This window comes from Cherax quadricarinatus, chromosome 55 (genome assembly GCF_038502225.1).
Source record: "Cherax quadricarinatus isolate ZL_2023a chromosome 55, ASM3850222v1, whole genome shotgun sequence".
NCBI lineage: Eukaryota > Metazoa > Arthropoda > Malacostraca > Decapoda > Parastacidae > Cherax > Cherax quadricarinatus.
Genome location: NC_091346.1, coordinates 21,364,632 through 21,376,670, shown reverse-complemented (window position 1 = coordinate 21,376,670; position 12,039 = coordinate 21,364,632). Strand labels below are relative to the sequence as shown.

Here is a 12,039-nt window from a genome sequence, read left to right as displayed (position 1 = left end):
GAGCATTGCAGTGTCTACAAGGTGGAAAAGCACTTTCATATACCACTTGCGACTCCTACGCACACAGTCAACAAACCCTATCATCATGTCACACTTGTCAACTAGTTGCATGTTGTTCGTATAGTCCACGACAGCAGCTGGCTTTACATTGCATTCATTGGTCTCCCTATTCACTTTATCTGTTTGTACCATCTCATTTCTGTGGATGGTTGACAGCAATGTCACATCCCATTTGTCATGCCACATCAGTGCCATGATATCATTGACATGAAATGCTTCCACTGCACCTTCAACACTGCCTCCACTGAACCTTGGCATATGTTTTCTGTTTCTTCTCACTGTTCCACATATATCAGTATTGTTCACACATAGGAAATCAGTGAGCATACAGCTAGTATACCAGTTGTCTGTGTACAATGCATGGCCCTTGCCAAGGAATGCTTCCATCATCTTGCGAACAACATCACCGGAAATGCCCAACATCCGCCTGTCATCATCGAGTGTGTTTCTCCCAGTGTAGACAATGACATCCAACACCATGCCACTCTCACAGTCACACATAACAAACAGTTTTATACCAAAGTGATTACATTTGCTCGGTATGTATTGCTTGAATAACAGGCATCCCTTGAACAGAATCAAGGACTCATCGACAACAATGTTCTTGAATGGATAAAAATAGGCACTGAATTTCTGCTTCAGATACATAAACACTTCCCGCTTTTTTGGCCTACAAATTCTCAGTGCCAATTTTGACAATTGGACAGACTTTTTTCTTAACAAAATTTTGACTATACAACAAAATTGTCCTAAAAACAAAACAGAAAAAGGCCTGGTTGCCGGGTTCCAGCAGCATTCTGAAACCCATTGATAAAAACACCAATATAAAAATATAGCGGGGCTTAAAAAGAAAGATATTTTTAAAACAATTTTCCCAAAGTTTAAAATTTTAAAAAAAAACAAAAAACTGTACTCTCCAGCAGATTCACTGACAAAAGAGAATACATATAAAAATACCGGGAAAAACACTTTAGATTCTGGACCCAAAACTGAAAAAAAAGAATATTTTCTAACTAAACCTCATAACCCCCATCACATACAGCTCAAGATAGACTTCTTCTAAAAATGGATCAATCTAGTAAAATTCCATGTCCAATCCTGGGACTCCCTGATAATTTAAATTCCTTCTATCTTTCCCAACGGGGCCCAAAAGTCACTGCATCATAAAGTCATAAAAATAACTCTCTGTCTCCTACAATTTTTTAAAAATGGGGTTTTTTTCCCTTCACTATTACATTTTTTTTAACAAGTCACTGAAACTAGTATTTTCCCCAACTCTCAAAAAGCAAAGTTCCCCCAACACAAAGGGGGTGACCCTAAAACAAACAACTACGGCCAATATTTACCATTGCTATAAAATCTTTGAAAAATCGTGCACAGGAGACTATATTCATTTATAACGTCACAAAAACTCAACCCCTCAATTTTATTCAGGAAAAATAAGCACTAAAGATCTTATAAAATCTAGACCTGCTTTACACAGCATTGGTAAGGAAAATCCCGGGAAATTTTTTTTGGCCCAAAAAAGTTTGAAAGTAGCCACGGGATCCTACTCCACAAACTTGAAATATGGTATCGAAGCGATATTTTAAATCCTACCTTTCAAAAGGTATCAGTATGTCACCATTAAAGAAAAGCCTCATAATCGGGCCCCTTTATTGGGGTTCCCAAGGAAATGTCCCTTGGGGCCCCCCTTCCCCCATTTTTCATCAATGATCTTAAACATTCCCCCCGAAACCATTCCTTTGCTGACACCATTCGCATTCCCCCCCTAATCCCACCCCCAACACCATTGTTAACGAGGGCTGTCAAAAAAACGACTTGGATGACAGCCAATAAACACATAACAGGGAAAAATTTACGGGGGGTTCATTTTTTTCTCTCCAAAAATGTTAGGGGCCAGTACTGACAATTTGTTTTATAGGAATTTGTGAATAGATTAGTCCCTTTCAGACCCCCCAAACATCAGAAAACGCCAATTAAAACCACATAATTTGCTTGGGTGATCGATTCCACTGTATATTATGTTTGGTACAGAGCAGGTGGTCAACTTAACATTAAGATCGAAAAAACTCTAATTTCCAAACATAATGAGGGCAAATTCCGGCCCCATACCTCGACAACAACCTAAATTTCACCCATATCAACACATAACAAAAAATTATCCAAAACAATGAGGATCCTCTCAAATCATCCCCAAAAACTGCCCTTCTCACATACCATTATTATATATCCCTACCCCACCTGCTATCTGTGCTTGGGGGTTTAACTGCAGCAACACACCTAAAAAATCCCAACAAAAAGCCATAAGAATAATCACTAAATCCCCTCCCTGCAAAACCCCCCCTCTTCATAGATCTAAACTTCTCCTGTTCAGAACATCCACTTACTACTTGCAATCAAACTACAGGACCCAAATTAAATTTAAACCACCCAAAATGCTTTCTTGATAGTTGTGACAGGATCCACAGGATAACACCCGACACAAACATCTCTATGACATTCCCGGTTAATAAACCTTTACAAAAATTAATGTATTTCAAAGGGCCCCCAAAAACTGGAAAAACCCCCATAAAAAATCTGAACTGCAGACACTTCTCACTTTCAAAACTACAGGAAAAAATCATCTCCCCGATCCACCCCGCAACTAACTACAAAAAACATCTGGTGGTTCAAATTACCTCACCCCTCCCCTAACTATAAACCCAGAAATTAATTTTAATCTTAAAATAATAAATCCTAACTATCTAGTTTGCTTAGTACTAATAGACACTTTGTTTGTGCCAAAAAAAAAAAACACATTTTAAACTCCAAATTATGATTTAGTCACTTAGCCCAATACCATAATCTAAGGTTTATTTTTGAATTAATCTAAGTCTGCTCAAAAACCCAGCCAGGCTAGGTGTCCTAGTGGCCCCCCTGTAATTAGTTTTTAACATGTAAACAAAAACCCAAACCTTTAAAACCCCACATTGTAACCCATAAGAATAAAATGATTTAATTGAATTGAATTGGGATTATGGGCCAAAAAACCTTTTGCACATTCCAAACTGGGAAATTCTGTTTACATGAAAAAATTATTTCATGTTGTGTGAATTACAGTGGACCCCGGCCGGGATCCTGATTAATCCGAAACCCCTTTCTTTTAACCAAAAATTTTGCCCCGCCGCAAAAAACCCCCACGCTTTCGTCAGGCGGCCCCAAAGTGCCTTAGCCAGCCTCCAAAGTTCCGGGTGTTTTTACCCCCGTCCGCGGGACATCAAGTACAAGAAATTTGGGTTTTTTACAGTGTTTTGGTGATTTTATCTGGAAATATGACCATGGGACCCAAAAAAAGCTTCGTGCCCCCTAAAAGTGGGGGGAAAATTACTATAGGATGAAAAAAAGATTTGAAAAGTAGAAATAGGGGGGTTCTCGACTGGCCAGGTTGTATAATGGGCCCCAATCCCCATCGCTACATTGGTGGTCGCTGCTCCCTTAAAGCGCGCGCTGCTGGCATCGCTGCGCGGGGATGGGGGCTGCGCTGCCGGGCGGGGTTCGCTCCCGCGTAACTTCGCTGCGCTGCGCTGAGCACGTCGCGTGCTGCGCGGCACGCCTTTCCCGCTGCTGAAAACCCGCTGCCTGCGCTGTTTGCGTCGCTCTCTGCTTTAAACTGTTGTTGTGTGGCTTATTGAAATACCCAAAACAATTCCCGAGGTTTGCCCCCCAGGATCCCCAAAAAGCATTTCATAGACTGTCTTTTATTTCCATTGGGGTCCTTAATCTTTTCCCCCGGGATGCAACCCCAACCGGCTAACTTTTGGTGAACGGGGAAAATGCCGGGAACTTTTTATTGGTAAATTTTAAAGCCAGGGTTGGTTTGAAAATTTAAGAATCGGGGAAACACAGTTGATAAGGCCTTTTCGGGAAAGAAAATGCCAAACAGGCCCACAGTACTGGGGGAAAACAAACGTGTCTCATCAGTCATTCCCATCTTCAAAAAGATAAGTGTCTTTTATTCTTCATTTTAGACTATTGAAAATTACTACCATTTCTCTTTTGGCATTACCCTTCTCTGTGTGGAAAATGTATTTTCAGGGGAAAAATTTTTTTTTCCTTTTTTGGGGTTTTGCGGATTAATTTGTTTTCCATTTTTTTTTGGGGGAAAAATTATTCATCATTTTTCCATACCAATGACCCCCTCTTGGGGATTAAAATCGGTTGGGATTATTTTATAAATGAATCAAAATTTTTATTATAAAAAGAAAATTTATTTTTTATTCAAAAATGCTTTTTGAAAAAAAGTTCTTTTTCCCTCAGCAATGGAAAAAAGGTTCAATGTGATTTTTTCAGTTTGATTGGTACATAGGTGAGTAAATGTATACTATGTACATAGCATTTGTTAGGGTGATTAAGTTTTTTGAAGAGTTTTTAAATTATTTTCAGACTGGGTTTTTTAATATCTTCGGGAAAGTTCTTTGGGGGGCCTTTTTTATATAGACTTTTACAGGGATATAAAAGCGAGGTATATAAAAAAGAGATCTGTTCTTTGTTGTGGTCATGTGTCCTGTTTAGGTTGGTGGGGAAAAGTTTGAGGAGTTTTATATTTGCATGTATTGTTCTTTGTATAGGCACATGAATAAAGGGATGTTCAAGGGTAAGCAGATTCAGATTTTTGAAAATTTAGTATGCGGGCGGTTTGGGGAAATTTTGTTATTTTTTCCCCTCCCTTTTTGTGGGTTAAAAGGGTTTTGGTATTGGGATTTTTTGATCCCAATGCAAATTCCCTAAAGATAAAAGGGATTGGTGAATGGTACAGTGTCAGGGGAAACTGTTTTTAAAGAGTTTTTCTTTGATTATCCTACATTTAGATTTTCTTGGGGAGTTGTATTGTTCCCGAACTTAAACTACCTTGAATTTTTCTGTATCTTGACTGATGATCCATTTGCATAATGTTAATTGGGTTTTGCATTTTTTTTCCAGGCAAATATTTTCGTAATTCAATTTTTTTTTTGATGTGTTTTGGGGGGGAAAATACAAAGTATGTTCCCCAAAATTGGTTTGATATTTATGCATTTAATCATTGATGTAGATGGAAGAGGATAAGGGGCCCCTTTGGGGCTCCCTTTATTGGGTTGGGTGGAGGGTTGCATTTTGATTATTTTTTTACATTAAACACACTGCCAAAATTTTTAAATACATTGTAATTTATGAAATTTTTTTGTTTGTCCTTTAGGCGTTCCGGGGTGCTTTTTCTCTTTTAAAAAGATCCTTTTGGATTTTCCCAAAACACCTTTTTTTCACAATTAAACACATTTGGGGTTTGGTCCTTTAGCCTCTAAACCCTGGAAATTTCCCGCCCTGTTTTCGCCCTTTTTTTGAACGGGAGCCTCACCCTCCTTTCCACTGTATGCCACTCATTCTTTAAATTTTTCAAACTTCCCTTTTCTGGCCTTAAAACCTCCTCCCCCATTGAGGGATTTTTTTTAAATTTAAACCATAACTCCCCTTCTTTCCATATGATCGCTTGAGAGTGCCCTTCTTCTGTTTTTATATCCCCACAAAACAGTCTCTAAATCTTTTTTGGGTCTGTTTTAAAAAAATTTCCTTTTTTGGGAAAACAGGGGGGGGAAGATCAAGAGGCTTGTTTATTGCCCGAACATATCCAAAAAACATTGGGATAAAACAGGATCAACTGGTTTTGAGGAGTCCATCGAGTCATCATCTTCATCCTCAGAATCACCTTCCGTTACATCACTGATTAGATAAGAGGTAGTTCCCCCTAATAGGTCACTAATTGCTTGAAGGTAGTTGCACAAGGTATTTGCATCATTAAATTCTGAAATGAAATGAAAAGGAAAAAATACATGATACTCACTTTAAAACTACTGAATCAGTTATGTAAGTGTGCTTCCCTACCACATTTGAATTCCTAATGACACAGGTTTATGAAAAGTCTACAAAATAAAATTATTTTTCTGCATAGGATCCCTAAAGGGCCCACCTAGAATAAGTCATACCTTAAAAAAATGAAGTCACAATACTGTGGTTGGAACAATGCACAGATAACTCTCACTTAGAAGACTGAAGCATATGATGGCACTCCAATCCAACTTGGACCACTAGTAAGTCACACAGTGGGCCATTAACAGTGTAAATTGTCAATGGTCAAAGCCAGACCAAAATATTGTCATAAGTTTGTCTCCTACATAAGAACATAAGAAAGAAGGAACACTGCAACAGGCCTACTGACCCATGCAGAGCAGGCCCATGTCTCCCTCCCCCTCGGATTAACCCAATCCCCCCCCCCCGGATTAGCCCAATGACCCACCCAGTCTGGTTACCTCCACTCAAGGAAGGAGCACGGCATCAGACCCAGCAGCACAAGCTAGTCAGGTCCAACTCACACCCACCCACACCCACTCATGTATTTATCTAACCTATTTTTAAAACTATGCAACGTTTTAGCCTCAATAACTGTACTCGAGAGTTTGTTCCACTCATCCAAAACTCTATTACCAAACCAGTACTTTCCTATATCCTTCCTGAATCTGAATTTTTCCAACTTGAAACCACTGCTGGGAGTCCTGTCTTGGCTGGAAATTTTCAGCACGCTATTTACATCCCCTTTATTTATTCCTGTTTTCCATTTATACACCTCGATCATATCCCTCCTAATTCTATGCCTTTTGAGAGAGTGCAGACTCAGGGCCCTCAGTCTATCCTCACAGGGAAGATTTCTGATACATGGGATCATCTTTGTCATCCTCCTTTGTACTTTTTCCAGAGCATTTATATCCATTCTGTAATACAGTGACCAGAACTGAGCAGCATAGTCTAAATGAGGCCTAACCAAGGATATATAGAGTTGAAGAACAACCTAAGGACTTCTATTATTTATACTTCTAGATATGAAGCCAAGAATTCTGTTAGCTTTATTGTGAACACTAATGCACTCTTGTCTTGGTTTTAGATTACTGCTAACCAGAACTCCTAAATCCTTTTCGCAATCAGTAGTATTAAGATCTACATTATTTAGTTTATATGTGGCATGGTTATTTACCTGTCCAACATTTAGAACTTTGCATTTGTCAATATTAAACTGCATCTGCCACTTCTCTGACTATTGCATCAGTCTATTCAAATCATCCTGGAGTGCTCTAGTGTCTTCATTAGAATAAATTGGACGGCCTATTTTGGTGTCATCAGCAAATTTGTTTATGTCGCTATTTATTCCCTCATCTATGTTGTTTATGTAAATTGTGAACAACAACAGGCCCAACACTGACTCCTTACGAACACAGCTTGTGACGTGCCCCCATTCTGATTTCTCCCCATTTATGCAAACTCGCTGCTGCCTATTTGTCAGCCGTGTCTCTACTCAGGAAAAAAATTCTCCTCCTATTCCGTGTGCCTTAAGTTTCCTCAATAGCCTCTGATGTGTAACTCTATCGAAAGCCTTACTGAAGTCCATATGCAGGTTATCTGCGCATCATACCTTCTTCACATCAATAAGCACCTGTATAAACCCAATTTACTAACTTTTTTCACTAAGGTATTTGAAGAGGTACATAGATCATGGTAGTGAATATGATATCGTGTATATGGACTTATATAAGGCTTCTGATAGATTTCCACATCAGAGATTGTTGAAGAAAGTAAGGAACACGGAATAGGAGAATTTTTTTTTTCCCAAACAGAGGCATGGTTGACAGATAGGCAACAGAGAGTTTGCATAAATGGGGAGAAATCAGAGTGGGGATGCATCACAAGCAGTGTTCCACAGGGGTCACTGTTGGGCCCTTTGTTAATCACAGTATACAGTGGAACCTCTAGTCACGAACACTTCCGAACACGAACAAATCAGTTCACGACCAAAAAATTTGCCAAATTTTTGCATCTGGTCACGAACACACAATCGGGTGCCGAACAAACACAGCCGTGCCAATTTTCACATGCCATGCCATTTTCTCGCAATGGCCATTTTTTCGAACGTGCCAATTTTTCAGAGTTCCTGTTGTTTGTGTACACCTAACAAAGACCCTTGCCTTGTAGTCAGTCTCAGTCAGACATGTATTCATTCATTGTAAATTTCTTGTGTTGTATTTCATGTGTTTTTTAATTAATTTTGTTTTCTTGGCTCTTTATGGTATGTTTTTTCTCTTTTTTATTTAGGTTTTTTCTCTATTAAACTGTGCTTTATTTTGTATAATTAAGGATTTTTCAAACTCTGATTATTTTTTCTGTGCTTAACCCCTTAACCCTTTGACTGTCGTGACCCCAAATCCTGAAGTGCCTCTGTGTCGCAAAATATTAAAAAAAAAAAAAAAATTATTTTTGCTTTGAAATGATAGAAAATCTTTTCCTGATGGTAATGACATCAAAAGTAAGAAATCTGATGGAAAACTTACAGAATTATCCTCTCACAAAGTTAGCAACCTCGTGATATACAGTGGTACCTCGGGATATGAACTTAATTCGTTCCAGAAGGCTGTTCGAGTGCCAATACCAAACGAATTTGTTAAGAACATAAGAACATAAGAAAGGAGGAACACTGCAGGAGGCCTGTTGGCCCATACTAGGCAGGTCCTTTACAATTCATCCCACTAACAAACATTTGACCAACCCAATTTTCAATGCTACCCAAGAAATAAGCTCTAATGTGCAAGTCCCACTCAAATCCAACCCCTCCCACTCATGTACTTATCCAACCTAAATTTGAAACTACCCAAAGTCCTAGCCTCAATAACCCAACTAGGTAGACTGTTCCACTCATCAACTACCCTATTTCCAAACCAATACTTTCCTATGTCCTTTCTAAATCTAAACTTATCTAATTTAAATCCATTACTGCGGGTTCTCTCTTGGAGAGATATCCTCAAGACCTTGTTAATATCCCCTTTATTAATACCTATCTTCCACCTATACACTTCGATCAGGTCTCCCCTCATTCTTCGTCTAACAAGTGAATGTAACTTAAGAGTCTTCAATCTTTCTTCATAAGGAAGATTTCTAATGCTATGTATTAATTTAGTCATCCTACGCTGAATGTTTTCTAACGAATTTATGTCCATTCTGTAATATGGAGACCAGAATTGAGCTGCATAATCTAGGTGAGGCCTTACCAATGATGTATAAAGCTGCAATATGACCTCTGGACTTCTGTTGCTTACACTTCTTGATATAAATCCCAGTAATCTATTTGCCTTATTACGTACGCTTAGGCATTGCTGTCTTGGTTTAAGGTTGCTGCTTACCATAACCCCCAAGTCCTTTTCGCAATCTGTATGGCTAACTTCTACATTATTTAACTTATAAGTGCTAGGGTTATGGACACTCCCGAGCTTCAGAACCTTGCATTTATCTACATTGAACTGCATCTGCCACTTTTCTGACGAAGAGTAGAGTTTGTCTAAATCCTCCTGAAGTTCCCTAACATCTACGTTTGAATCAATTTTCCTACCTATCTTCGTGTCATTGGCGAATTTGCTCATATCACTAGTAATTCCTTCATCAAGATCATTGATATATATTATAAACAACAACGGGCCCAAGACTGATCCCTGTGGAACGCCACTTGTTACTGATCCCCACTCAGATTTAACCCCATTTATGGACACTCTCTGCTTCCTGTCTGTGAGCCATGATTCGATCCACGAGAGCACCCTTCCACCAATGCCATGAGCTGCAACTTTCTTCAACAGTCTTTGGTGCGGAACTCTATCAAATGCCTTACTAAAATCTAAGTAAATAATATCAAATTCTTTATCGTGGTCAACAGCCTCAAAAGCTTTACTGAAGAAAGTTAACAAATTAGTTAGGCAAGACCAGCCTCTTGTGAATCCATGATGAGTATCATTAATCAAGCTATGCTTATCGAGATGGCTTCTTATAATCTGAGCTATAATTGACTCTAGTAATTTGCCTACAATTGAGGTCAGGCTTATTGGGCGATAATTTGATGGTAACGACTTGTCCCCTGTTTTAAAAATAGGAATTACATTAGCCATCTTCCACATATCAGACACTACACCTGTTTGAAGAGATAAATTAAAAATATTAGTTAATAGTTCACAGACTTCCATTTTGCATTCCTTAAGAACCCTTGAAAAAACCTCATCAGGACCCGGAGACTTATTTTGCTTCAATCGATCTATCTGCTTCACAACCATTTCACTAGTGACTGTGATGTTACATAATTTATCTTCTTCTGGCCCACTATAAAAATTAATTACTGGAATATTATTAGTGTCTTCCTGTGTAAAAACCGAGAGAAAATAATTATTTAAAATCGAGCACATTTCATTCTCTTTGTCAGTAAGATGCCCATAGTTATTTTTAAGGGGACCTATCTTATCTCTGACTTTTGTTCTATATACCTGGAAAAAACTTTTTGGGTTAGTTTTAGAATCCCTAGCAACTTTAATTTCATAGTCCCTTTTAGCTTTTCTTATCCCCTTTTTAATTTCCCTCTTAACCCTTTCAGGGTCCGTCCCGTAGATCTACGGCTTTACGGTGAGTGTCCAAACCGTAGATCTACGCCATGAGCTCAGCTCATTCTGATAAACTGTGAGTGGTACATTTGGGCCTAGATATGAGAGAATACATCTATGTGGTATGTGTGCACCACATAAAACAGATCCTGCAGCACACTGTGTATAATGAGAGAAAAAAACTGAAATCATGATTTTTCGATTAAATCAGCAACTTTGCAGTGTTTTTTCGTATGTTTTTTATAGTTGTATATGCGATTTCTTGGTCTCATTTGATAGAATGGAAGACATATTACAGAAATAGAGATGATTTTGATTGGTTTTAGCACTGGAAATGGCTTGAAACTGAGCTCAAAGTAGCGGAAATGTTAAATTTTTGCCGATATTCAAGAGTAAACAAACGACCTCACACGTCTAATACACGTCAGCTGGTGGGTCTAATATACATTCACAAATATGGTGATGATATTTATACAATTATTACAGTATTGCATAACAGTAAATCTTCTATTTTTTGGTGTGAATAAAAATTCATTATGTGAATAAAAAATCAAAATGAAATTTATTTGTAAAGCCTCAAAACATAACTAATGAACAGAGGAAATGTTAGTTTAGTGCCAGGAATGCCTACATTGTTTATTCTGGACCCTATTTTGAAATTGGAATATTTTGAACTTTGTGTTAAATTGGCCAAATTAACAATTTCCGATCACTTTATTTTGTAGTTGAAACAGTTGATTTGGCGATTTCTTGTGCTCAATCGATAGAATAGAAGTAATACCAGTGAAATAGCTAAGAATTTGGTTGATTGGAATAATGTAATTGGCCTAAAATGGGAGTCAAAGTCGGCAAAATCGCCGATTCGTAAATATCGCTGACACATCAAAATTTGCGAGAGCATAATTTCGTCAATTTTCCACCAAATTTCGTAATTTTTGTTTTATTACCTTCACAAAAAGATTCTCTATGATTTCATAAGAAAAAAATAACAAATTTTTTTTTTTAAATTCTTGGACACTGGTGCATGACTCCAGATTTGGGCCTTGGACCCTGAAAGGGTTAATGTCAATATACTGATTCATAAGATGACCCTCGCCTCTTTTGATATGCCTATAAATTCCTTTCTTATGCCCTAGTAGATATTTCAGCCTATTATTCATCCATTTTGGGTCATTTCTATTTGATCTAATTTCTTTGTAAGGGATAAACGTTCTCTGAGCAGCATGTATTGTGTTCAGAAAACTGTCATATTGATAGCTCTCTTCGTTACCCCAGTCAACAGATGATAAGTGTTCTCTAAGGCCATCGTAATCTGCTAAGCGAAAATCTGGGACTGTTACTGAGTTATCCCTACTATAATACTTCCATTCAATGCTAAATGTAATTGATTTGTGGTCGCTAGCACCCAGTTCCTCTGAAACTTCTAAATTATTAACAAGGGATTCATTGTTTGCCATAACTAAGTCAAGCAGGTTATTTCCCCTTGTAGGTTCTGTCACAAACTGCT

At 38.1% G+C, this 12,039-nt stretch overlaps 1 protein-coding gene across 1 annotated transcript in view; it reads right to left on the bottom strand.

Moving 5' to 3' along the window:
- The window catches only part of LOC138854351 (ubiquitin-protein ligase E3C-like), a 260,277-nt gene that overhangs the window by 121,386 nt on the left and 126,852 nt on the right, over positions 1–12,039 (bottom strand). The window contains exons 5-6 of the mRNA XM_070096970.1: positions 5,736–5,878; positions 1,115–1,135 (exon numbers count right to left, since the gene is read on the bottom strand). Coding sequence (XP_069953071.1) covers positions 1,115–1,135; positions 5,736–5,878 — 164 coding nt within the window. The remainder of the gene's footprint in view (positions 1–1,114; positions 1,136–5,735; positions 5,879–12,039) is intronic.